Source organism: Rhinolophus sinicus, linkage group LG10 (genome assembly GCF_036562045.2).
Source record: "Rhinolophus sinicus isolate RSC01 linkage group LG10, ASM3656204v1, whole genome shotgun sequence".
NCBI classification, from domain to species: Eukaryota; Metazoa; Chordata; class Mammalia; order Chiroptera; family Rhinolophidae; genus Rhinolophus; species Rhinolophus sinicus.
In genome coordinates this window covers 6433068-6458036 of record NC_133759.1, presented here as the reverse complement: position 1 = coordinate 6458036, position 24969 = coordinate 6433068, and the positions used below count along the sequence as shown (strand labels likewise).

The 24969-nt window shown below is 58.8% G+C and overlaps 3 protein-coding genes across 6 annotated transcripts in view; 2 read left to right on the top strand and 1 right to left on the bottom strand.

Moving 5' to 3' along the window:
* Positions 1-9964, top strand: part of BSN (bassoon presynaptic cytomatrix protein) — an 80656-nt gene extending 70692 nt beyond the window's left edge. For 2 of the 3 annotated variants that reach the window (XM_074312314.1, XM_074312316.1), the window contains 6 exons: positions 79-905; positions 1037-1136; positions 1672-1803; positions 2024-2078; positions 2433-2525; positions 4400-5253. In XM_074312314.1, the coding sequence (XP_074168415.1) occupies positions 79-905; positions 1037-1136; positions 1672-1803; positions 2024-2064 (1100 nt within the window). In that variant the 3' untranslated portion in view covers positions 2065-2078; positions 2433-2525; positions 4400-5253. Of the gene's footprint in view, positions 1-78; positions 906-1036; positions 1137-1671; positions 1804-2023; positions 2079-2432; positions 2526-4399; positions 5254-9833 lie in introns of those variants that run through there. The other variant, XM_074312315.1, reaches the window with a different exon arrangement.
* Positions 9965-10432: 468 nt separating this feature from the next.
* On the top strand, positions 10433-18832 carry APEH (acylaminoacyl-peptide hydrolase). Of its 2 annotated transcripts, XM_019723839.2 has the most exons (22): positions 10433-10582; positions 10658-10790; positions 11312-11438; positions 11855-11948; positions 12046-12121; positions 12209-12372; positions 12536-12673; positions 12772-12863; positions 12941-12981; positions 13066-13187; positions 13724-13784; positions 14302-14399; positions 15076-15127; positions 15954-16042; positions 16495-16633; positions 17074-17157; positions 17238-17318; positions 17685-17773; positions 17881-18071; positions 18179-18281; positions 18355-18461; positions 18552-18832. In XM_019723839.2, exons 1-22 carry the CDS (start codon positions 10571-10573, stop codon positions 18655-18657), a joined length of 2199 nt encoding a protein of 732 aa, XP_019579398.2. In that variant the 5' UTR covers positions 10433-10570; the 3' UTR covers positions 18658-18832. The 2 variants fall into 2 exon arrangements, with proteins under 2 accessions (XP_019579398.2, XP_074168421.1); XM_074312320.1 differs by lacking the exon at positions 17074-17157.
* A 388-nt stretch (positions 18833-19220) lies between these two features.
* On the bottom strand, positions 19221-24816 carry MST1 (macrophage stimulating 1). The gene is made up of 18 exons (XM_019723840.2): positions 24205-24816; positions 23041-23188; positions 22849-22961; positions 22652-22766; positions 22440-22576; positions 22240-22360; positions 21987-22105; positions 21638-21806; positions 21336-21466; positions 21150-21252; positions 20881-21017; positions 20753-20788; positions 20545-20665; positions 20287-20364; positions 19992-20138; positions 19805-19911; positions 19580-19719; positions 19221-19455 (listed from the first exon to the last, which is right to left on the bottom strand). Exons 1-18 carry the CDS (start codon positions 24296-24298, stop codon positions 19294-19296), a joined length of 2178 nt encoding a protein of 725 aa, XP_019579399.2. The 5' UTR covers positions 24299-24816; the 3' UTR covers positions 19221-19293.
* Positions 24817-24969: the final 153 nt, after the last annotated feature.

Sequence of the window (24969 nt, the reverse complement as noted above, 5' to 3'; positions counted from 1 at the left end):
TTCCTTGCATGGCTTCCGCTGGGCCTCCCCCTGCGGCCAAGCCAGGGGTTGATGGTGTTCTGTTTTTGGTCTCTGAAGCATATCACCTGGGCCAGGAGGAGACAGACTGGTTTGATAAGCCCCGGGATGCCCGCTCTGACCGATTCAGGCACCATGGGGGCCACGCAGTCTCCTCCTCCTCCCAGAAGCGAGGCCCTGCCAGGCACAGCTACCACGACTACAATGAGCCCCCCGAAGAGGGCCTGTGGCCACATGATGAGGGTGGCCCAGGCCGACACACCTCAGCCAAGGAACACCGGCACCACAGCGACCACGGGCGGCACTCAGGCCGCCATGCTGGCGAGGAGCCGGGCCGGCGTGCTGCCAAACCACACGTTCGGGACCTGGGTCGCCATGAGGCCCGGCCTCACCCTCAGCCCAGCCCTGCCCCGGCCATGCAGAAGAAGGGTCAGCCTGGGTACCCCAGCCCCGCTGAATACTCACAGCCATCCCGTGTCCCATCAGCATACCATCATGCCTCTGACAGCAAGAAGGGCTCCCGGCAGGCCCACTCGGGGCCCGCTGCACTGCAGCCAAAGCCAGAACCCCAGCCGCAGCCACAGCCACAGGGCCGGCAGGCACCGCCAGGGCCGCAGCAGTCACAGCCGCCACCATCCAGGCAGACACCCTCAGCACCATCATCGCGCCAGCCGCAGACGCAGCAGCAGCAGCAGCAGCAGCAGCAGCAGCAGCAGCAGCAGCAGCCAGGTCACGGGCTACAGCACCCCCAGCAGACCCCGTCGCAGGCTCGGCTGCAGCAGCAGGGCCAGCCAACTGCACGGGGCCCGGCCCCTGCTGCCAGCCAGCCAGCAGGGAAGCCTCAGCCAGGCCCCACAACAGCCACAGGCCCCCAGCCAGCCGGACCGGTAAGTGGGGCTCCCATGCAGGGATGCCAGCCAGGGCGGGTGCTGTGGCTGCAGCTTGGACATCCCCTTGATCCCAGGCTGGGCGTGGGCAGAGTCCCACATGGTATCTCAGCTATGGTTCTGTGTTGCAGCCACGGGCAGAGCAGACAAACGGCTCTAAGGGGGCAGCCAAAGCACCCCAGCAGGGGAGGCCTCCTCAGGCCCAGCCACCATCAGGACCTGGACCTGCAGGTGAGCCTACCCTTTGGGGCCCTTGGCTATGACCCACAGAACACGGGCTGCCCTCTCTCTACACCCACCCAGCCCTGGGCTCCCCAACACTACACGCCCTCACTGTTCCCTGAGAAGGTGCCCAGTGGCCTGTAACTCTCCCCAGCAGCAAATGAGCCTGGGGTTCGAATGAGCAATGGAGTCACCAGCCCTGGGGCCGTAGGGCCCAGACAGCTCTGGGCAGGGAAACTGGAAGGGACTGGTGAGCACAGGGCCAGGACTGTGACTTCTACCTCTCACCCTCCTTCCCCTTCTCTCTTCTGACTTGTCATCCTCCTCTGCCTTTTCCTCCTTTACCTTCGTCAACTTCCTTTTTTTCTGCTCTTCCCACCCCTTTTATCCCTGTGCTTATCTTCTTCTCTTTATTCCTCTATCCTCCTCCTTAGCCTCCCCCCTCACGGGGTCCCTGTGTTCAGAGTCCCTTGTGGCTACTCTCCTACTCGGAGCCTGAAGAGCCAGCCAAGCTTGGCTCATGATGGTGGTTTCTTTCCCCCAGGTGTGAAGGCTGGAGCCAGGCCTGGAGGGACCCCAGGGGCTCCTGCTGGCCAGCCAGGTGCCGAGGGGGAGAGTGTTCTCTCCAAGATCCTCCCTGGGGGGGCAGCAGAGCAGGCCGGCAAGCTGACAGAAGGTAAGCATTGCCCACAGCCAGGTGGGCAGTGGGCAGCTGTGGCAGAGATGGGGGCTGGGGAATGACTCCAGGCTCAGTCACCAGGCCCAGGCCAGCCTGGTGGGTCTCGGGGTGAAGCCGGCCCCTCGGGCTGAGCTTGGCTCCACTGTGCCAAATGCCCCTGACTAGGAGGAAGTCCGGCTCAGTTTCCTAATGTCTCTCTCCTTTTTCTATGTCACAGCTGTCTCTGCTTTTGGCAAAAAATTCTCCTCATTCTGGTGACCATGCCCTGTCGGGTGAGTATGAGCTACCTGTGCCCAGCATCCCCCAGGAAAGGCCTGAGGCCCTCACGTGGGGGCCTCTAAGTCCTGAGGGGTCCTCTGGGAGGAGTCTGGTCTTCAGTGGCAGGTGACGTGGCCAGAGCTGCAATGTCGTCTCCTATGAGTGTGGGAGGAGGAAAAGGAGGGACCCGGTGCACGTGGGGCCAACTCAGGAGAGGTCCCCAGCAAGGGAAGCCAGGGCCCCCATCCCCTTGTGCTTCTCTACCCCCCCCACCCCCACAGGGCTCTCACAGCTATGAGTCGGCATTCGGTTGGCGTGGGGGCCTGGTGTGCAGCTCCCCCAACCCTCCTCTGTAAATGCCCCCACAGGCTCCTGAAGAGATGAAAGGAGACGATATCGTTGCTGTGGAAAAATCTCTGGAGTCAGAGGCCTGGGCACAGCTCTGGACTCTGCGTATAACAGTGAGTGTCAGGACCAGGGCGGGCTGGGGCAGAGGAGAGGGTGAAGGGCCAAGGCCTGGCCGAGCAGACCTACCCAGTTCCCACTAGTGAACTAGGAGGGGCCTGGGGGCCTTCCATCAGCTGTGACGGGCCCAGCAGCTACCTGGAAGGCAGACCCCTGGGCCTGAAGTCAAGACACAGTTGGCTTCACAGGCTGAGCTCGTGACCCTCAAAAAGGAAGAGAATGAGTAGAGAGGCAGACAGGAAAGGGACAGAGAGCAAAAGGCGGTCACCGAGACAGGAAATCTCCGCCCCAGACCAGCTCAGCCCAGGGAGAGAGTGGAAGGGCCTCAGGTTGGGAGCCCTGGCTCTGTCTAGGCTGCGGTCACCAAGGCAGGATGTGGCGCCTCCTTCTGGAGTCTTCTGCGGCCGTGGCCCCGCCTTTGTGCGAGGAGGAGGAGGTACATCATCCCGGATGGATGGCGGGGAGGGTGGCCTGGCTGTGGTGCTGCTCTGTGCATAGCCAGGGACCAACTCCTAACATCCCATAGCCCTGGGGCCCTCCTCCTCCCTCCTTTGCCTCTTCTCAGGTTAGGAGTACAGAGGTTAGGGAGCTTCCTGTGGTGGGTAGGCATGTGTGTGGCAAGGCCAGGTGGCCGGCAAGCAAATCAGAAGGGAGCTCTGCAGCCAGGCCCACTGGTGGGAAGGAGCTGGGGATAGTGTCAAAAAGGCTGCCAGTCTCTGGAGGGACGCTGGGGACACTGGAAAGACCCAGTCTTCCATGCACTTACTCATTTATTCCACAAATGGTTTGTCAAGCCCTAGGCAGGGGCTAGGTCCTGTTCCAGGTGCTGGGGATACAGCAGGGAATGAAACCAAGTCCCTGCCCTCCAAAGCTGACAGTCTATTGAGGGGGACAGAAAATAAGTTAAAAAATAAAAATTAGATTCAGAAGGTAATTTCTGAAAGTTTAAGTGCTGTGAAGCCCATGAAGCAGGGCTGTGGAGCAGAGGGGTCTGCTCTAGAGAAGTGGCCAGTGTGAGGTAGGGCCTGAGGGAGGAGAAGAGGCTGCTGTGGGATGTGCCCAGGGGAGCGAGCAGCACAGCGGAAGTAGTCAGGGGTGAAGTCTGAGGGGGCGGGAGCCGAGGGGTGGGCTTTGTAGGCCAAAGTAAAGAGCCTGGAACTTATTCTAATTTCAGTAGCCACAGTGCAGCACCCCCAGTGTTCTTCCTGCCTTCACCCCATGACAGCAGGCTCCCTGCCGCTTTCCTGCTCAGCCGGATGTTTCCTCGGAGTTGCCCTGGGACAGTTGTCAATCAGAAGTTGTGCTGAGGGGAGGGGCAGCCCATGGCCAGGTTCATGGCAGTACCTGCCTTGGGTTTAGGGCCGGGGCTGCATCACTGGGGAGGGAAAGGAACCACGGGCATGGCTTTGTTCTGGGTTCTGCCACACGACGTGAGTGTGCCACTAGACCACTAACCTGGTAGTTGAAGGAATCTCCCTCTAGTTCTGGAATTTGGCTAATGATTGGGCCAAGTAGGCAATGCTTCTGTGAGTGTCTTTTACGGCAGTTTCACAAGTGGGCTGTGAAATGGCTCGCCATTTTAAAAACAGAATCCCCTTAAGCAAAACAAAAAGCAACTTGTGTTATATTAACGTCCCTTCCTGGCCCACATAATTCTTCCTTCTTCCTGTCCTTCTCTTTGTGACCTCAAAGCTGCCCAAGCACCCACCTCCCCAAGCCTCAGTGGGTGGGATGTGGCAGGTGAGGAGGCGGCCATCGCACACGACAGACAACTGAGAGGAGTGGGGGTGGGACGCACCTGTCCAGTTCTTGACAAAATCCTTCTTTCTTTCCTTCTTTCCTTCCCTCCTGCCTCTTTTTCTCCTCCAAGCATCTACAATCTGGCGAACCCTTGGCCCACAGACTCACCAAGTGGGACGTGGCAGGCGGCCTCAGTTGAGGCGGGATGTTTTCTCACAGTAGCTGCCTGGGTGAAGCATCTGCTGGACAAGTGGGACCACTGGCCCGGGGGACCTTTGATTGTCTTTCCAGAGACCCTGCTCTCCTCAGGGCACCACCTTCAAGGCTTAGCCGTGGTTGGGAGGGAGGAGCCCTCTCTGGAAACCCTGCCGCCGTGCAGTCTTGCTGCTCTTCCCACAGCCGCCTTCTGCAGCCTGGCCAGCCAGGCTGCCTATGCGTTATACACAGAGTTGGGGTGCACGCTGCCTGTTTTTGACGGATGCTGCCCTCCCTCCGCAATGCCAGAAGTTTTTCCACAGCCTTGGAAAGAGGCTTTGATTGGGGGCTGATGGCTCCGGGCTCCGTTTCCTTCACATTCCAGCTGGCCCGGATCCCTCTGGGGCCACAGGGCCCTGCCTCCCTCACCCTGCCCTCTGGGTGACATCGGAGCAGACTTCCATGTGGCTAGTGTGGGGTTGGGAGAACTTTACAAACATTAGGACCTAACACTGTCTCATTGCTGAAATAAGAGGCCATAGCACCGAAAAGCAGCGTGGGCGCTGGCTGAGGCTTCTCCCAGCCCAGGGTGGCAGCGTGCTAGCGTGCCTGCCACCATCTCAAAGCCATCCCCCAGCCATCGTGAGCATCCCAGCGGCACCGCCATTGTCTCAACCAGCCGGCTCCTCGTTCGTATACCTGGGGATTTCTTTTGATTTTAAGAACAGCCTTAATCATTTCAGTTTGGTTTACGTGTATACCTCATAAACACTTTCGTTTCTCCTTCTCCCCTCTCTTCTCTGTTTGCTCACCTTCTTGCCTTTCCCCTCCACCACCCCCTTGTGACTGATGGTTTGGTTTCCTCTCTGCTCTGTCCCTGCTCTGCACAGGGAGAATGTTGACTCAGAAGCAATAGTGGGCAGTAGGCCACCAAGAGCACAACCCCAGGGCGAGGTCTAGGGAGGCCCCTCAGCCCACCTCTGTTTACTGTGCAATTCCAGTCCTTCTTAAGCCATCACCAGTGGGCGCGCTCAGAGCAGAGGGGCCAGGGCTTCTGCCAGCCAAGGGAAGGGCCTAGAGCCCTGTGTTGGGGAGTGTGGCACCATCCATCCACCTTGTGGACTGGGTAGCATTCCTCCCCAAGGCCCTTCCCTTTGGGACTTCCTTTTATCTCGGGCTCAGCCACAAGTCTCATCTCTAACGTTCTATGCAATGAAATATAAACCCTCAAAGACAACTGTTAATATTTAATAAATTCCATGTTATGTATAAGAGTTAATTGCAGACATGCAATTGAGAAACTGGATAGATATGCTCATATCAAACCCCCTACCGCTGCCCACCGCGCTCCCACCGTGTGTGTGAAGTTCTTAGTCTGTGGCATGTTTGACCTGTGGCAGGACTCGCTGCTGCCAGGTGAGTCACCACCTGGCCTGCAGTGGAGAGCATGCACAGCTCGCAGCCTCTTTGCACGATTTCATCCATTTTAAATGCTCTACCCTCTTGCTTGGAGTTCTTTTTGCCTCAGAACCTCTCCTTCAGGAGTGCTTCTAGCTGAATCCTGCACGAGCTAGTGCGGACCTGCCGGAATTTTGCCAGAGCATGCCAGGCTGCGGGGCCAGGCAGTGCGAGGCCCGACGTGCCCTGTAGTTTTCTCTGACCAAGTCGGCAGGTGACAGGGAGTCTCTGGAGTAGACATGCGGGTGGAGCCTGGACAGGGTGTGTGTGCATGCACATTTGGAAGATTTGCTGTCACATTCTGAAGGTTTCCATCTGTAAGTCGCTCCCCCTCCTCCCCCAGCCCTGAGCCAGGCGCCCTGCTCAAGGGCAGAGCTGGGCTGCATCTGTGGCCAGAGGCAGGCCAAAGGTAGGGCCTCGCTGTGTCCTAGGGACCCCAGTTCCTGACTCTACCTGTTCCATGCCTCTCCTCTATGGCTGGGAAGCTCAAAGGTCTGTGAGCCAAGAGATGGGTCCTGGGAGTCAAAGGGTGCTCAGGAAGAACTAGACGTCTGGCACTTGTGGTGAGGACAGCTGACAATGTCATCTTGGACCAACGCAGGTGTTCACATAGACAGTGGCTTCAAGCTGAGTTTCTGAGGAAGCTTCTCAATAGCAAAACTTAGAGAAAGTCCTTTGTGACCCTATCTGCCTCTGGATAAGGGGTCTCTGTAATGCAGTCCAGGCCTTCTCCATACCTGCCTCCCCAGTGTCATAAGCAAGGGCATTGCCTGCCCACCCTCATCTCTGAAGCCCAAGTATCCCGCTGCTCATCAGCTTCTCTACGACTGAGCCAGGAGTGCAGCAGGCAGTGGCTACCAACCCCTCAGCCTGGCTTTCCTCCAGACTGCTCTGGTTTGCATTTCTCAGGGTCCACATTTCTCATGCTTTCCTATAAGACCTACATGGCCCTTCAGAGAGGGATCCTGGCGCACCTCTGGCAGCTGTGGATGGGACAGGAGGCTGTCAACCTTTGTGTTCAGCCTGAGATCCTGGTCCTCCAGGATTTGGGCCTCGCCCATCCCATAGAGCACCTGCCCCATCTAAGATCAGACCGGGGCCATGTGAGGCTGTCTGAGCAAGGGCTGAGGGAGGCCACCATCCATCACATCTGACCACCCAGAGCCAGGTTTATGTGGGGATATGCCTAGTGGCTGGATCTATGGGGGCCCAAGGCAGAGGGGATGGGACCAGGAGCACGGAAAACGGAGACGGGGAGATAACAGCAGGTCAGCCTCCGTCAGACCCATTCTAAGGCTCTAAAATACTGACTTTTAGCCAATTTCCTTTCTGGCCAAGCCCTCTGAGTTTGCCATTTCTGACATCTTCCATCTTCCACCACCACCACCCCTCCAGTGTGCCCACAGGACACATCTGTACCCATCAGCCCTGGTGAAGGTGGCTGGAGCAGGCCTCTGGGCCATAGGTGTCCTAGCCCTTGTGTGGATGCAGCTGTGGCTCTGGGGGCACTGCAGCCAGAGGCTAAGGGACCAGCATTTGGTGCCTTGGGAAAAGAAACATAAGGCACATCTCCAAATGGATAAGGGATCTCTGTAATGCAGTCCAGGCCTTCTCCATACCTGCCTCCCCAGTGTCATAAGCAAGGGCATTGCCTCCTCTGCCCACTTCAGGGCCCGCCCAATACACTCATTTCACAGAGACACCATCTCCCTTCCTCACCATCTGCTTAGTCCTTGGGAAGAAAGTGTGGTCTCAGGGCTCATGGTGAGAGGGCAGCAATGGCAGCAACTATGGCCTATCTTCTGGCGCCTGTGTGTTTGTTGGGGGGAAGGTTCAGATCCTTTGCCATGGCAGCATGGCCCTGGCCTGTTGGCCCCTGCCTGCCCTTGTGCCCCCTCCCCCATTTTGTAAATACTAATCATCATGGATTCCGACAGGGTCAGAGTAATAGGCCTGATCAACTGAAACTCCTCAGAGATGTCATCTCTGTCTCCCCGGGTACCAGCAGTCCTGCTGCCATGTGCACTGGGGTGGCATGGAGAGCCGTGGAAGTTGTGAGATATTGTGTGTGTATGCACGTGATCAAGCGTGTGAGCGGATATGTGTGCGCGTCTGCCTCATTCAGCCTCTGGAATCAAGTCAGCTCCTCTCTCCAAGTGCAGTGCCCTGGAGAGTGGGGGCTGCCCAGCGCCTTCCTCTGCTAGCTTCCATGTCTTGTTTTTGCTTTCCCCTCACTCCTTCCCTTTCTTTCCTCTTTCCCTTTCTTTCCTTCTCTCCTTCTTTATTTGAGGGGGGAAGAGTGCTGTACAAAGTCAAACAAATAAGTTTACAGTTGTAAGTGCAATGACCCGAGTCCTCCACATGACCTTGTGAAATGTGTGCCGTCCTCTTGTGCTCTGTGAGAACTCATGGTACTTCAGTGTCCCTCCCCCTGTATTGTGACAAGGTAATTCTGTGGTATCAGAATAAAAGGACTTGATATAAACAACGTACAGACTATCTCTGGGATGTTTCTGAAATGAGAAGGCTTAGCCAGAGGAACAAATCCCCAAATTGGTGATAATCCTGTCTGTTGACAGTTAAAGGGAAAAGAGTGAAAGGGCAAAGTTGCAGAAGTGCTGGCAAGGCCAGGGCTGAGTCCACAGCAGGCCATGCAAAGACAATAGGCCTTGCACAGAGGCGACCCAGCAAGTCTCCAGCTTGGACCTTGAGAGTGCAGTTCACTGTGCAGACTGTTGAGGGATGGGCGCCTGCGAGGCCGGGGAGTGTCCAGGCTGCACAAACAGCTTTTCTGGGGCCTGGTTCCTGGGGAAACAAGTTAGCAGGTGCTGCCCCCTGGTGCTGCCAAGAAGCCCTACACCTATCTGCCTTGTGTCTACTCCAACCCCTAAATTCTGGGGGCTTGCCAGACCTTAGTCCTTCCCCCAAAGGACAGGAGAACCTCCTTACTAAGGTAACCTAGAGCAGCTAGAAAAATTTAAAAACACAGATAAACGAAAAGGGTATCAGCCTTGCTTCTGGCCTTCTCCCCAGAGTTAGCATTTTGATGCATGTCCTTTCTGTTTTTCTATTCTCTTTTATTTTAAACAGAGGTCAGAAGCATTTCTACATTTATTTCTACCCGTTTATTTCTACATGTTCATCCCAGGTACTTAGATGGCCACGCTCCAATGCCCAGCCTGCAGAGAGCTGCACCCTGAGCTTACACTGCTCTACTGCATAGGCAGGAAGGCGCCATGTTCCCAGCTTTCCTACTATTACAAACAGCATTTTGATGGGCACCCTAGTTTCCAACCTTTCCACCAAGATCTGTGGCTGGTGCCACTCTCTGCTGCCAGTTCTGGCCTTGACATCCTGCACACACTGGGTACTTACAAATGCAGTGGTCTCAGAAAGTGAAGACTTTTTTCTTAACTAGTCCCATGTGGTTGATGGGGAAGGAGAAGCTGCTGGCCAGGCAAATGGGATCTTGGTCAAAGGCAAGGCAAGGAGCAGACAGCTGGGGCCGTAAGGTGTGGATGACCATCCAGGCTCAGAGTTTATGAAGAAGGGGACATCCTTGCTGGTCCGACTTTTACCAAGCCTCTCCTGCCGTCCTTTGCCATCATAGCCCACTCAGTCCTGTGTCACTGTGCTGAGGGAGCCTGCCTGCCTAGGTTCTTTCCACAGGAAGCTCTCTGCTTCTGGGTGGAGTCGGACCCCACCAGGCCCTCTGTACCCAAGAGCTTGGGCTGAGGCCTGGGGGGGCGGCAGGCAGAGGCCCACCCGCTCACGATCCCCAGCAAGGTGCCACTGAGTGGGGTGGGTGAGGGCTGCAGGGACAGATATCTCTTGGGGTTGGCCTGGCAGCTGATAACCCCAGGCGATACCCTGAGAGCTCGGCAGCCGCCCTTCTGTGTCCCGCATTCCAGGGGGTTATCTCAGGGTTCTGCGCGCTCACCGGGAGCAGCTCTCGGTCCTTCTCTCCGTCTGCCTGCGAGCCCCACCGAGGTCAGGGCCTGGCATAGTCTGGTGAATGTTTTGCCCTGTGAAGAACCAGGAGAGACCCGGCAGTCAACCCCAAAGCCGCGGGAGTTCGCTACTGGGGCAAGTTCGGGCTCGCACGCCCCCTCCCAGGCCCCGCCCCTCACCGCGCGGTACCGTGGACCTGACCCTCACTGGCTCCGCCCCGCCCCGCCCCGCCCCTGCTTAGGCTCCGCCCCGCCTGGCCTAGCTTCTTTCTCCTCACAGCCTGGTCCGGACTGTGGCCTCACCCCCTTCTCAAGTGGGCCGTCGTTCCTCACTGACCTCGCCCCTCCCCAAAGACCCACTTCTGTATTCCGTGTCCACAGTGCCAAACCCTCTCCTCGGAGATCCCTCCAGTAACGGCCTAGGGCTAGGCCCCTGACCCCGCCTCTCACCAGCCTAGTGCCCCACCCCTCCAAGACGCCTCCCAGGTCGGAAGCCCCGGCGTCTCCCTCAGGGACCCACCTCCCGTCGAGGCCACGCCCCTCCACTAACGATCCTCGCCCGTTAGCGAGAGCTCCCGCCCCTCCCACAGCGATGCGGGACTGCGCCGAGACCCGCGGATCGCTACGGGCTCCGCCCCGCTAAGCCTCACTTCCGGGCGCCAGCACGCCCCGCCCCGCCCCCACAGCGTACAGCGACCATGGAGCGGCAGGTGAGGGCTCGGCCCGCGGTTCCCGTGGTCCTTGCAGCCCGGGCCGGGCCTGATCGTGGTGTGTCCCCTGCCCAGGTGCTGCTGAGCGAGCCCGAGGAGGCGGCGGCGCTGTACCGGGGCCTTAGCCGCCAGCCCGCGCTGAGCGCCGCCTGCCTGGGCCCGGAGGTCACCACGCAGTACGGGGGCCGCTACCGGACGGTGCACACTGGTGTGTGTATGGAAGGGAATCGGGTAGTGGGCCCACTCGGGTGGAGAGGAAGGAGGTGTGTAGGGTTCGCTGCTTGACAGTGCACCCGGGTGTGTGGAGGAAGACGGGTCTTGGAGGGAGTGGGTAGGAAGCGTGCACCTTCCAGTGGTTGGTGCACACAGGTGTAACGGGGGTGCTGTTGGGGCATTATGGGACGGTGCCCGTTAGTTCGTGAGTTGAGGGTAGAATTCAGACGTGGGTGCAGGGTTTGGGCCTTGTGGGGCTCATCCCCATCGTCATGTCTCAGGCGCGCCAGGATGCCTTCAGGGTTCTGGGGTGGGCATAGTCATGGTTTCTCTCCAAGAGGCCATCACCTCAGGCTCTGGAGGCCTAGACTTGAGTTGTGCTCAAGAGTTGTCCATCCTGCACCCAGAATATCTGGAGACAGATTGAGGAAGGTGGGCTGGGCCTTCTGAGGGTGGGGTGGGGAGAACCTGTGCTGGGAGTGGTCAAATCGAGCCGTCTCATGCTTCTCCTCACAGAGTGGACCCAGAGGGACCTGGAACGTATGGAGAACATCCGATTCTGTCGCCAGTACCTGGTGTTCCACGATGGGGACTCAGTGGTGTTTGCCGGGCCTGCGGGCAACAGTGTGGAGACCCGGGGGGAGTAAGTTTGAGGGGAGAAGTTTGTGGGCAAGGCCACAGCCATCTGCAAAGCCTTTTTGAATGCCCACCATGTGTCTGTGTTCGGGTAGGGCCCAGAAGGGAGGCCAGGCGCCAGCTTCCTGCCTCTCGGGAGCTCATGCAGTCTCTAGTGACATGACCTGATAAGCACTGGAGGTTTGTCCCAAACTTGGGCCTGGAGTAGAGCCCATGGCTTAGGGAGGCTGGGGAGAGTAGAGCCCATGCCCCATGGAGGAGAGGTAAGGCCAGCTGCCGTGGTGGGGCTAGAAAGGCTGCAGGGGTGGACGTGGGGCCAAAGCCTCAGGTATCTTGTCTAAGAGATTATGCCATTAAGGGGGCAGGATGGGGCTGTGCTTGGGGGGGAGATAATCCTGACCTGCCACTCCGTGTCCCCCTCAGGTTACTGAGCAGAGAGTCTCCTTCAGGAGCCATGAAAGCTGTACTGCGCAAGGTTGGAGGCTTGGGCCCTGGGGAGGAGAAGCAGTTCCTGGAGGTGTGTCAGCATGGGACCAGGTGGTGGGTAACTGGGGCCTCAGTCTACACATAAGGCCCTGTTGGGGGGCAGGCAGCCTGATCCAAGATGTCCCCAGGTCTGGGCGAAGAACCGGAAGCTCAAGAGCTTCAACCTGTCGGCGCTGGAAAAACATGGGCCGGTGTACGAGGATGGTGAGGCAGCTGGCTGGTGAGCAGGCAGGGTGGACAGGAGGGGCAGCCGTAGCCCAGGGCTCCCCTGATGGGCTCTCCCTCACCCAGACTGCTTTGGCTGCCTGTCCTGGTCGCACTCGGAAACACACTTGTTGTATGTGGCAGAGAAGAAGCGCCCCAAGGCTGAGTCCTTCTTTCACACCAAAGCCTTGGACATCAGTGGCGATGATGACGAGATGGCCAGGCCGAAGAAGCCAGACCAGGCCATCAAGGTGCTCAGGGCCATGGCCAGGCCATGACGGCCCTGCAGGGCAGCCCTGGGGCTCTGTATGCTCCCTGCCCACACTGCCTGTACAACTTGGGGGGCACTGGCTTTTCGGGGGGCAGGGCAGGCTTGCAAAGACAGGCTGGGCATTGAGTATCTTGTGTTCTCAGGGGGATCAGTTTGTGTTTTATGAAGACTGGGGAGAAAACATGGTTTCCAAAAGCATTCCGGTGCTTTGCGTGCTGGATATCGAGAGTGGCAACATCTCTGTGCTTGAGGGCGTCCCTGACAGTGTGTCCCCTGGACAGGTCAGCGCTGAGTCCGCCTACACACTCCTGCGGGAGCCTGGGGGCCCTGCCTGAGCTACTGCCCCTTGTTCATACATGCCCTGTGGTCTTGTTCACAGGCATTCTGGGCCCCTGGAGATACAGGTGTGGTGTTTGTAGGCTGGCAGCATGAGCCCTTCCGGTTGGGCGTCCGCTTCTGCAGCAATCGCAGGTGAGGGAATGGGGCAAGGCAGGGGGCCTTGTAGCTCAGGCTGGCCTTGAAGCTGAGAATCTCCCTGGCGATTCCAGGTCAGCCCTGTACTATGTGGATCTCATCGGGGGGAAGTGTGGTAAGTGCTGGCGCCCACCTATGCTTTGCTGACACGCACTGGCCCTGCCAGCCCGCACGACGCTCACGTTTCCGTCTGGTCCAGAGCTCTTTTCGGATGACTCTCTGGCTGTCTCTTCTCCCCGGCTGAGTCCAGACCAGTGTCGCATCGTCTACCTGCAGTACCCATCTCTGGTCCCCCATCATCAGTGTAGCCAACTGTGCCTGGTGAGCTGGAGGTGGGCCAGGTGGGGTGAGCAAGAGGAGGGGATGGTGGAGGAGAGCTGAAGGTCAGCCTCGTCTCCCCATGGGCCCCTTAGTGGACCTCCTGTCCGGGGTGCAGTGATGGTGTGAGTCCTGCCTGCCTGTCTCTTGAGGCAGGGCTTGGAGGCTGAAAGTGCTGGCATGGGGGCCTTTGCCTGTCAAGACTCAGCGCCTTGAGATCATTCTTTGTCTAACAGAATGCTCCTCCCTTTGCTCCTCAGCTGCACGTGGCAGACTCTGCAAGGGGCTGGGATGTAGTAAGCAGTTCCAGAGTTATAGTCCTTGCCCAACAAGAGCTCTGGGCCCCTAGGGAAAGTCAGAGGCCCTTTCGGACATGTGGTCCACGTCACCAGTAAGGGGCTACATCAGACTCACCTCAGGTCCTCCCTCCCTTTCCTGAGGTTAGCCAGGGTTATCAGAGAAGGGAATTGGTACTGAACTCTGTGCCCTGAGGGCACTGTCAATCCCCTGGTGGGCATGACCATCATGTTCTCTTGCAGTATGACTGGTATACCAAGGTCACATCGGTGGTAGTAGACATTGTGCCTCGGCAGCTGGGAGGTAAGGGGTGTGTGGCGGGGTGGGTGCAGTGGAGCCCGCAGCTCTGTTTTCCTGCCATCTGTTACCCTGTGCAGGGCCAGCCACCTCAGCCCTTCCTTCCTGGGTTCCTTCTGAAGTCTTCCTCCCTGCTGGGCCAGCCCCATGTCCAGCCTCCGGAGAGCAGGGCCATCACCACAGGGAGGAGCTCTGATAGAGCAAGTCCACTAGCCCGAAGCTGAGACCAGAGTGGCTTAAGCTGGCTGTGGATTTAGAAAAGCCAGTGCGTTTCCTCTAAGCACCCACAGCTTCTCTCAGAAGCTCCTGAGCTCTGCCTCTCCTGGGCCTTCAGAGGCCTTGCCCCTCAGCCCCTTCTTCAGGCAGTTCTTCATCGCCTAGGGTGCCCCCACGTGTGGGATCGCCATTCTGTCACAGCTGCAGGGGCCCCAGGTGAATTCCCCAGCAGCCCAGCCTGCCTCATAGTCTTGACCCCCCACACCTCCATTCCTGGATGAGGCCTGCAGCCTTCCCATCTTCGCAGAGAACTTCTCTGGGATCTACTGCAGCCTTCTGCCCCTGGGATGCTGGTCAGCTGACAGCCAGAGAGTGGTTTTCGACTCAGTTCAGCGCAGCCAGCAGGTAAGGGGCCCTGCCTGTTGAGAGGCGGCGTCTGTACCAACCCCCAGGCCCGTGGGCCTAGGGCGTAGAATATGCACGCCGCTGGGTGGAACGCCCAGCCACAAGGTCTCACCGGCCACTTAAGGCTCTGCCTGCCCCTGTCCTGGATTCACTTCTTCGGGAGGCTGGCTGCCCTGTGGCCTCAGATGCCATCCTTGGTCATAGTATCCTGTAGTATCTACAACGGAGCCCTTGGCCTTTTTTCCCAAGGCATAGGTGTAACCTCCCTTCCCCAACCATTTCCCACTTGGGGACAAAAGGGCTGCCACTGGGGTGGGCCCCTAAACACTATACGGGGAGCTGGTAGAGATGGAACAGAGCCCTTCTCCCAGGGATTGCGTGGGGACACCCACAGTGTGCCAGGCTCCTTTTGGGTGTGATATCATGTGGCCCTCGTTCTGGCTCAAAGGGGCTCAGAGGCATTCCTTACCTTGCCCAGGGTCACCTAACAAGTTGTGACGGGACTGGGATATGAATCCAGGTGCTCAGGCCACTCCCTACTGTACTGAGTAGCCATCACCATAACGCTCACAGCCCTGGCCTACTCCAGGGGTCCCTAAGAGAGTAGAGACAAGGTGGGGGTGGGACCCATAGGGCTCTTGAATGTGGTACCACATATGCCTTTTTCCTGTCCCAGGACCTATTTGCTGTGGACACCCAGATGGGCAGTGTGACCTCCCTGACGGCTGGTGAGCAGGGCTGGTGAACGTGCCAGCCAGGCCAGGGGTGGGACTGGGGCTGAGCCTCTGGGGCAACAGAGGCTCTCTGGGCCACCGCACCACTGACTGTCCTGAAGCCTTCACTGACAATCTCATGAGGACCCTGCCCATGCAGGACGCTTTCCGAGCCAAGAGCCCGCCTCCCTTGCTCCCCTCTGCTCCATGTGTCCTGGCCCTGGACCCCACCCCTGCTCCTTGAACCCGCAAAACCCCCTTGCCAAGATCTGCCAGGCATCCTTCGTCCTCCCCATACCTCAGACAGAGGCAACTCTGCCAGCCAGGGCCCCAGTGAAGCCCTATGTTGGCTCCCTCGTCTTCCTCTTACCCAGGCCAGGTAATTCTGCCCATAAGTGTCTTTTGAGTCCTCCACCTGCCTGACTACTCACTCCTCCACAGAGCTACCGAAGTATCATTCCCAGATTACATCTCGTCACGCGAGCCCTGCTTAAGAATCTCCTTGGACCCCACTGCCCAGAATCAGCACCCCACCCCCCACCCCCCGGGCTTAGCTGCCACCCTGCAGGCTACATTCATCAAGTGGTCGATGGATATGCCATGATGGTCTGGTGTGTCCCCAGATCTAGCTGCTGGATTGACGATGGACTGAGTCGGAGGCTCACCCAGGGCCGTGTGCAGCTGGGGGTCGTGATAATGTCTTTGTGGGCATCCCTTTGCTTCTCAGGGTGCAAGGGGCACCTCGCTGCAGAGCGTCCAGCCTGAGACTCTGGCTCTACAGGGAATGGATGGGAGAGAGGGTGGCCCCTGCCAAGTGTTTAGTGGCATCTGCCTTCTCCAGGGGGGTCAGGTGGAAGCTGGAAGCTACTCACAATCGACCGGGACCTCATGGTGGCACAGTTCTCCACACCCAGCCTACCCCCAACCCTGGTGAGTGTTGGTGGTCCCCAGGCCAGGAGGCAGGGGTTCTGTGCAGGCAGAGCTCCCCAGGTCAGAACTGGCCCCAGAGTCTGACTATGGCTGGTTAGCATGTGAGAGGCCAAGACATGGGTCCAGCCCAACACGGTCCATGAAGGGCTGGCACCTGTGGGAAGAACTACTGGGCTAAGGTGTGCTTTGTACAGAACACGGTATCTGGGAAAGTGCCCAGTCCTTTGGCTTAACAGGGCACTGGGAGACCCCAGAGCCTAGAAGCTGAGAAGGCAGGAGGTGGGTGTATGAATACCTTTGTATATACCAGCCCACAATGGGAGTCCATGCTGTACCCTCTGGAGGGACAGAAGGCCCAGCACTGTGAAAGCTGCCCACCTCGCACCCTGAGCAGAGGTGGGAGGGCAGGGAGGCAGCCAGGGCCCCTGTGACACACTCTTTCCTCTTGGCAGAAAGTTGGGTTCCTGCCTCCTGCGGGGAAGGAGCAGTCAGTGTCGTGGGTGTCCCTGGAAGAGGCTGAACCCATTCCTGACATCTCCTGGGGCATCCGGGTACTACAGCCACCCCCAGAGCAAGAAAATATGCAGTATGGTGAGCTGGGCCCAGGCAGAGGGGTACCTTCTCCAATTTCCCCAGCACACGGCATCTGTAGTCACCTTTCCTGCCTCCTGCCTCACATTGTGGGGTTTCTTGGGATTGCCTCCCGGAGGTGTTCTCTTCGTCTTGTGCACAGTCGTGGTTGCCTGCTCTGGGTATCAGAGCATCTGATCTGGGCATCACCAGGCCAGATCACCTATGGTGGGAAAACTTAGGCCCAAAGAAGATAGGAGGCCTGTGACCACACGTTACCCAGAATGCTGTCCTTGCAGAGTGGGGTTCCCTGACGGAGGCCCATGTGTCACTGTGGGCTGCCTTAGCCAGGTCTTTGTTCCAGAGCTCAGCCCCAGACCTGCAGTGACAGCTGAGGCCTTGGCTGGGACAGCCTTTGGGCAGTAGCACTGGCTCTTCCAACTGCTGCCCTCTCCCTACAGCTGGCCTTGACTTTGAAGCAATCCTTCTGCAGCCCAGTGAGCCTCCAGATAAGACCCAGGTGCCCATGGTGGTCATGCCCCACGGTAGGCATCTGGCCTAAGAACCCCTGCCCTCCCACCAGCCCTCCTAGCTGGCTCTTTCATCCTCTGCTTCCTGTCCATAGGGGGTCCCCATTCATCCTTTGTCACTGCCTGGATGCTGTTCCCAGCCATGCTTTGCAAGATGGGCTTTGCAGTACTATTAGGTGAGTGAGCAGGGCCCCACAGCTCTTGTAGGGCTGTGAGTGGAGGCATGGGGTTAGGCCTGGTTTGTAAAGCACCATGGGTACCACCCTAGTCACCAGGTGTCTCTGTAGCCTGGACCTGGTAACCACTACCAGGAAGTGCCCTGGCCCAGCCTCTGGCTCCATGGAGTGGTGATAACATGGACAAACTCGGGGCTTCCATGGTAAGGGTGCTGCGGTCACTGGGCAGCAGCCTCACATCTCTTGGCCCTTCCCCGTGACAGTCTGCGCAGCTGGCGCAAGGCTTATTTCATAGAGGGATGAAAAGGTGTCTAGGGGCTGGGAATGTCACTTGACCATGCTGTCTGGTCCTTCCCTGGCCTCCAGTGAACTATCGTGGCTCCACGGGCTTTGGCCAGGACAGCATCCTCTCCCTGCCTGGCAATGTGGGCCACCAAGATGTGAAGGACGTCCAGGTAGCAGGGGCTGGGGCTTCCGGACAGGCTGGAGGGTGGGGTTGGGGGTGTGGCTCCATCGAGCTGGGCAGGCTGCTGGTTGCAGCGTGCTTTACCTCACCCTATAGTTTGCAGTAGAGCAGGTGCTCCAGGAGGAACACTTTGACGCAGGCCGCGTGGCCCTTATGGGTGGTTCCCATGGTGGCTTCCTCTCCTGCCACCTGATTGGTCAGTACCCAGAGATGTATGGTGCCTGCGTGGCACGGAACCCTGTGATCAACATCGCCTCCATGATGGGCTCCACTGACGTCCCTGATTGGTGGGTGTGCCCCACAGGTCCCTGCCCTTCTCCCCTCTACCCCATTCCCCCGGGGAGCCACCCAGGCCCCAGAGCTCCAGCAGCTGCAGCAGCTCAGTCTCTTGCAGGTGCATGGTGGAGGCTGGCTTCCCCTACAGAAGTGACTGCCTGCCAGACCTCAGCATGTGGGCTGAGATGCTGGACAAGTCACCCATCAAGTACACCCCTCAGGTATGTAGCCCTCCCTCTGCCCAGTCTGTCCAGAGCCCGGAGCCCTGCTCACCCCGGCTCCCCACACCCACAGGTGAAGACACCGCTGTTACTGATGCTGGGCCAGGAGGACCGGCGTGTGCCCTTCAAGCAGGGCATAGAGTATTACCGTGCCCTCAAGGCCCAGAATGTGCCTGTTCGGTGAGTACATCAGGACAGCCCTGGCAGCTGATGGGCAGGTGAGCAGGGGAGGACCCTCTGGCCTCAAATATGGCTGCCCAACCCCTACAGGCTCCTGCTCTATCCCAAAAGCACCCATGCGCTATCGGAAGTCGAGGTGGAGTCAGACAGCTTCATGAACGCTGTGATCTGGCTGCGCACGCACTTGGGCAACTGAAGCCCTGCCTCTCTGCATGAGCTGGTTGTCAGATGCCACACTTGGCTCTTGGAGAGCCCTAGGGTCTGGCAGAGTGGTAAAAGGCCCCCTGGGCTCTGGACTCCATGGATGGGTGAGCCGAGAAATGTGGGCTATATGGTTATAATAAACGAGGACAGCCTGGTTCCTGCCGGTACTTTGTGCCAAGTCATGCCTAATCCCAGCCCCACCTTTCGGGTTCAGAGCCCGCAGGCCCGAGTGTGGTAGCCAGAAGGACCTCATCTATCTCTAGTGTGAGAAGGGAAAGGAAAGTGAGAGGTTCAGCCGCTGTCTGTCCTGGCCAACTGGGACTCCACCCGGCTAGTTCCCGGTGCTGCAGCCCGTTCTGTTAGACGCCGCCCTATACCACCCCTGCCAGCAGTTAATGCAGGGGACTACTGAGGCCCTGCTCTTCCATAGGCTAAGGTGGTCCTAAGGGTCGGATCGCCTAGCCCAGGCTGCGCAGGGCTCAAGCCACCCAGGCTGAACAAGGAATTGCCAGTTCATTCCCTGGAAGTAAAGGTTAAGAAGCACCCTGCAAGGCGTAAAGAGGAAAGGTGGCTTTATGTCTGACAGGAAGCTCCATCCTTCCCAAGGTACATGGGATTGAGGCCGGGCCTAGCCCAGCTGCATGACCTTGTGAATCCAGTCCACAAACACAGAGACACGCATGAAAATGGCTGGCCAGCCAGGCCGTGCACACACTCGGTTGGGGATTATAATTCCCTCCAGAACCCAGCAGTCATGGGTAAAGCAGGCAAGTGGGCCCCCGTAGTCACCCTGGTAGGTGGGAGAAGTGGTAAGGGGCCTGGGCCATGGCAGACACCAGCCCCCTTGGGGCTGAAGTAGTACATTTTCAGCTTCCCATACCCTCCCCAGGCTGGCCAGGGGCCCTGCCACGGACCTCACAGGCGCCCACGGGGGCCAGCAGTCCCTTAGTGCACATCTCACTCTCACGCACGCGTCCTCGGTGTTTGATATTACATTCCTGATTGGAGATGACGGTCAGCGAAGCCACGTTTAACACCATGTTGTTCCCTGTATCTATAGTGAAGGAAATGGGAAGAAGGGGAGGCCCTTTGGGTAGGCTCCAAGGCTGGGCCTCCATGCCCCTGCACTGTGCTCTTACCTTTGGTTTCACCCCAGCCTGCGATCTCACACTTGGTCTCTGGAAGTACCACATACCGCTCAGGGGGCAAGCAGATCAGGGCCACGTGCTGGTTCAGAGTTGCAGGTCTTTGGCAGGAATGAGGGCACTCAGGATCCGTGGCCACAAGGCCCAGCCCCACCTCTCACCCTCTTGACTTATCACACACCTCTCCAGTTTGAGCAGAACAAGCTGGGAGCCTGAAGGCCCGCACACCAACTTGGCCACTGGGACCCGCTGCAGGCCTGGGTCCCCAGGCCGTGGGTTCTGGAACACGGTGCCCAACCACACCTCATAGCCTATGAGAGGCATATGGCTGGGAGAGAAGCTCTGCTAAGTCAGTCATGACTCATAGTCTGCAACCCCAAGGCTTACCTGTTGGCTCACCTGGGGAAGGTGGCTAAGGGGAAGATGAAGGTGGAGGGGTGGGACAAGGTGGGTCCCCAAACCCAAGGGAGGCTCACCAGGAGGAGAAGCACTGCCGGGCAGTCAGTACCCACTGCTCCTTCACTAGGGATCCCCCACAGAAATGCTGGCCCTGCCTGGAGGAGGGGCAGGTAGGAGAGGGAAGAGTGAATCCTGGCACACAGGCTGGAACTGCCGTTTCTTGGCTAGGACCTCTGCCAGTGGAGGCCAGGGACAGGTTCCCACCCTCCACTGGCAGAAGCACAGTAGATACAACCTCAGCTCCTCTCTTGGGGAGATGGGCAGATGTGCCTCACCGATTGCGCAAGCTGACTGTCCAGGGTGAGTTCCCAGGCTGGCCCCCCACCACACGCAGCTTGGAGCGATGCTGGTCCAAGGGAGGCCCCCTCTTGCCACACTTCTCAAACAGCACTTGGTCTGGGGGACAGGATGGGCTGGATGAAACCCCGACTGCATGGAGGTAGGGGGCAAAGGGCTCCCGACCCGCCTGGCCCAAGCCCCTACCCGGGGGCTCCAGAATGGACGGTGGTTGGTCATCATCTGAAAGAGCCAAGTTCATCCAAGTTAAGAGAGCCAGCCTTCGGTCGTGGAAGCTGGGGGCAGGGCCCCGGGGAAGTGTCACCGCCGCTCACCGCAGCGCTGCAGTGCACAGTAGTCGAAGGGAGTCCTGGGATCAGTAGTGTAGCACCAGGGCCCGTGGCTATCCCCGTCTGGGTTCCGGCAGAAGTTCTCCTCCAGTTGTGCGTGTGGGGCGGAGGTAGGCGTGAACCTAGGCAGGAGGGGGAGCAAAATCATAGCATGGTAATCCCAAGGCCCCGCTGGGCTCCAGTTTGAGAGGCCACAGCGTGCCGCGTTTGGGTTAGGCCCAGACCTAAGGGGCCGGGCGCGCCGACCGACTCACTGCGACTTGTGTGGCGTCTCTGCGGACCAGCGCTGGCACCGGACGCCCTTGCGAGTCTTACTGACCGAGCCGCGGTACTGCTCCCCTGCGCCGTGATAGCAGTCTGGGTGGGCAGACAGGGACGGCCGTCAGCTGCTTCTTGCTCAACCTCTGGCTAAGTGCCTTCAGCCCTAACATGGGTCTTACCCTCTGGCCGCACATCGTCGATGCAGCGCCGGATCTGGTAGCAGAAGGCCACCCGCATGCCAGGCCGCGATGTGAAGCACCAGGGCGCCTCCGAGCCATCGGGGTTCCGGCAGAAGTTCTCCCGAAGGTCCCTGGGCAGGCGCTGAGCTTAGCTCAGGTGGGTCCCAGCCGGCCTCCAGCTGGAGCCCCGCCTCCGGCCCCGCCTTCCTCCAAGCCCCGCCTTCCTCCAAGCCCCGCCCCGGAACCACTCTCTTCAGGTCCCACCCACAGGAGTACGCCCCAGAGACAGCCGGCCACCTCACTTGCACGCGTATTTCTCGGGCGCAAAGCGATGCTGATGCGGGTACTGTGCGTCCCAACGCTGGCAAGGCACACCCGTGACGGTGGTGTTGGCCGTGCCCCGGTAGCCCTCGCCCTTCCCGCGGAAGCATTTCAGCGTCGTGGCTTCGTGGAGCGGCTGTGCCTCAGACCCTTGGATGGACCGTAGCCGGTCGGAGCCCGAGCCGGAGCTGAGACCCGGGCTGGGGCTGAGGCTGAGCCCCACTCCTGCGGGTCCCCAGCCGGGTCACGCCTACCCCGACCCCTTTCCCCAGCTAGGCCACGCCCTCCACGCTTCCCAGGTGCCTCCCAGGCCGGGCCCTCGCGTCCTACCGCAGCGCGAGAGATCGCAGAATTCTCGCTCCACCTGCGGGTCAGTGGTATAGCACCAGGGCCGCTCTGAGCCGTCTGGATTCCGGCAGTAGTTGTCGTCCAGGCCTTTGTCAAGGAACCTGGGGGCGGTAGCGGGGCGTGAACAAGACCCTGGGACTCAGGCCGTGACTGTTTCCGATATGCTGCCTGATATCGGGCCCCGCCCTCACTACCCTGGCCTGGCCGCGGTGGCACTGAGCCCGCCCACGCGTACTTGCTGGGCTCAAAGGGGTGAGGGTGCGGGCGCTGCAGGTCCCAGCGCTGACACTCGCGTCCTGACTCGGTGCGGTCCACTGCACCGCGGTAATCCTCGCCGTTACACCAAGTGCAAGTGGCTGGAAACACAGGGCCAGTGGGTTCGTGGACGGACGTGCGCATGCTCCTTCCGCCCCAGGCTCGACAGGAGCCAATTACCCTCCCTGCAGGACTTGATGCCGCAGCTCTGGAAGCGCACAGCAGGGTCTGTCGTGTAGCACCATGGCCCTCCGGGGTCCCGGTCGGGGTTGCGGCAGAAGTTCTCCTCCAAGCCGTTCCGGAGTGTGGGCGTGTACCTGGGTGCGGAGAGCTGCAATACAGTGGCTGTTGGGGGCGTCCGCAAGGAGGGACAGAGGGGAGGTGTCTTTCACCTGTGGTCATTGGGGAACCTGAGGCTCCAGCGCTGGCACGGTAGGCCACCTGTGGTGATGGCCACAGTGCCTCGGTACTTGACCCCATTATCCATGAGGCAGGTCCGCACATAGTCTGGAAACAATAGACCCACGGTCAACAAGGCCTGAGGCCCCAGCACCCCATCATCAGCTCGCCCTTCTCTGCAGTCACTCACCTTTCTTTTGGAAGAGATCACAGCGCCCTGAACGCTGCAGCTGTGTGTGGGGTGAGTCTTGAGTCCATGGGAGCAGCTGGCAACCATGGCTGCTCACGTTGTAGTGGAAGGCCCTGGAAGGAGGAGGAACAGGATCACCCAGTGCCCAGGTTCTTCTGCCCCCAGCCTTATCTAGGTCCAGTTGCCACTCACCTGCAGTCCAATAGGCGCCCGCAACGCCCTGCACATTCCTCAGCATCTGTCACATCGTCTTGCCAAGGCCCAGGCCCCTCTGCATGTAGCAGGTGTTGCAGCTCTGTACCCCGGAGTATCTGGAAGTCATTTAAAGGCGAGCGCTGCCCTGCGTGGTGGGCATGCATATCAGTTCATGTATATCCATACTTCATTCATTCAGGGGATCAAAGCTACAAGGCTCTGGGATGGGCTTAATGGATACATTCAAGGGTCAGACCCCTGTACAGGGTGGCAGAAGCCGGCCTAGACATGGTAACTATTACCTGTGGCCCTGTTTTTTGGGCAAGGCACCAGACTCAGGTTTAAAACATTCTCTCTAAGAGAGCAGTGGGAGGTGGTGCTTGCCCTCTGGAACTTGTTTCATCTCATCTCTCAGCTGAGAATGCCAAGGCTCAGAGCTGTCATACCACCCAGGCAGAGGCTCAACCCAGGCATTCCCACTCCAGATCTGGTCTCTCACTAGCAGGGCATGTGCTAGGTTAGAGGGTTAGATCCGCCTCCTGCGGGGTAACTGCCTGCATGTGTGAATGCATCAGCGTGGTCCCAACACTGCCTCAATGCTACAGCAGATGTTATAATGCAGGCCTGAATAGGCAGTGTGTATCTGTATTCCTGGGGCCACCCAGCTCTGTGCATGACATGATTTGCTTCCTGGAATGCACTATGTCCTGGTTCTCACCAGTGAGTCTGAGTAGGGCAGTTTGAACAGGATACCAAGTAATCCTGGGACAGGAGTTGACTTGGTGAGTGACTCTAAGGCATAAACGATGTTTTTGGTCTTGGGACTAAAGGTTGAGGAATTTCCAGAGAATACCTGGTGATTATTATGTCTTAATTCCCTTCTTCATAGGTTAGCTGGTTGCTTGGGAGGCAATTATACATCAGGGCTGCTGACAGGACTGGCTACATAATTTGTGGGCCCCTTGTAAAAAAGGTGGGGGGAAAAGTGCCACTAAAGGTACTAAGATATAAAGCTTTTTCCTGTCTTCTGAATAAGAAAGGAAGAAGCCAAGACCCCATTGTTCCATGCCCAGTGAGCTCCTGGCTTGGACAGCAGATGGGTCTGGGGCTGACCCCTTCCCGAAAGCAGATGGGGATCAGTGGGGTTGGGGGCACACTCACCAGGGACCCCTGCGCACTGCATCAGAAGGAGCAGGAGTGGGAACCACCCCATCCTCCTGGCTGGAGGCTGCACTGTGATCCACCACAGCCCCATCCGGGAAATTGTGAAACCTGTCCCTACGGGATTGGGTGGCTCTGGTTCCACACCCCCACTCCAGGCCTGCTGGGGCCTGACCTGAGACCCAGGAATGGGGGTGGGGTCAGGCCTCAGGTCTCCTGGGTGAGGGGCAAGTGACCCTCACTCTGGCACAGCTAGCAGATGAGAAGCCACCCTATGTAGGAGGAAGTTGTTGGAGAGGTTCAGTGGGGATTCTTGACGTGCCCTGGGGTAGGAGTGGAGCCCCCTACAGCCTAGGCTGCTCTGGAGGGAAGGGCAGTGTGGGTACGGTTGTTGCCAGAGGCCTCAGTTCCAGCCCCTAGGTGGTGATAGTAAACCTTTCTGAGCCTCAGTTACCCCCTGGAAAGTGGGGAACGTTCCCTGCCCCAGCCCCAAGGCAGCCTGCCCCTTCTGCTACTTATCGGGCCCCAGCTGTAGGCATATCGGCCCACGCCCCTGACAGCAGAGCCCAGAGAGGACGCCCTCGCTCCGTCAGAGGTGTCATCCCAAGAAAGGTAAGCGAGGCCACCTGTCTGGCCTGGATGGAGGTGGCGGGTAACAGGCAGCAGGGACCCTGGCAGGAGAGGCCTTTCAGACGTCCTTAGGGGACATCTAGGTCGGGCCTCCAAGTATGGGTAGGAGTTGGGACAGGCGGGCTGGAGCTCCCA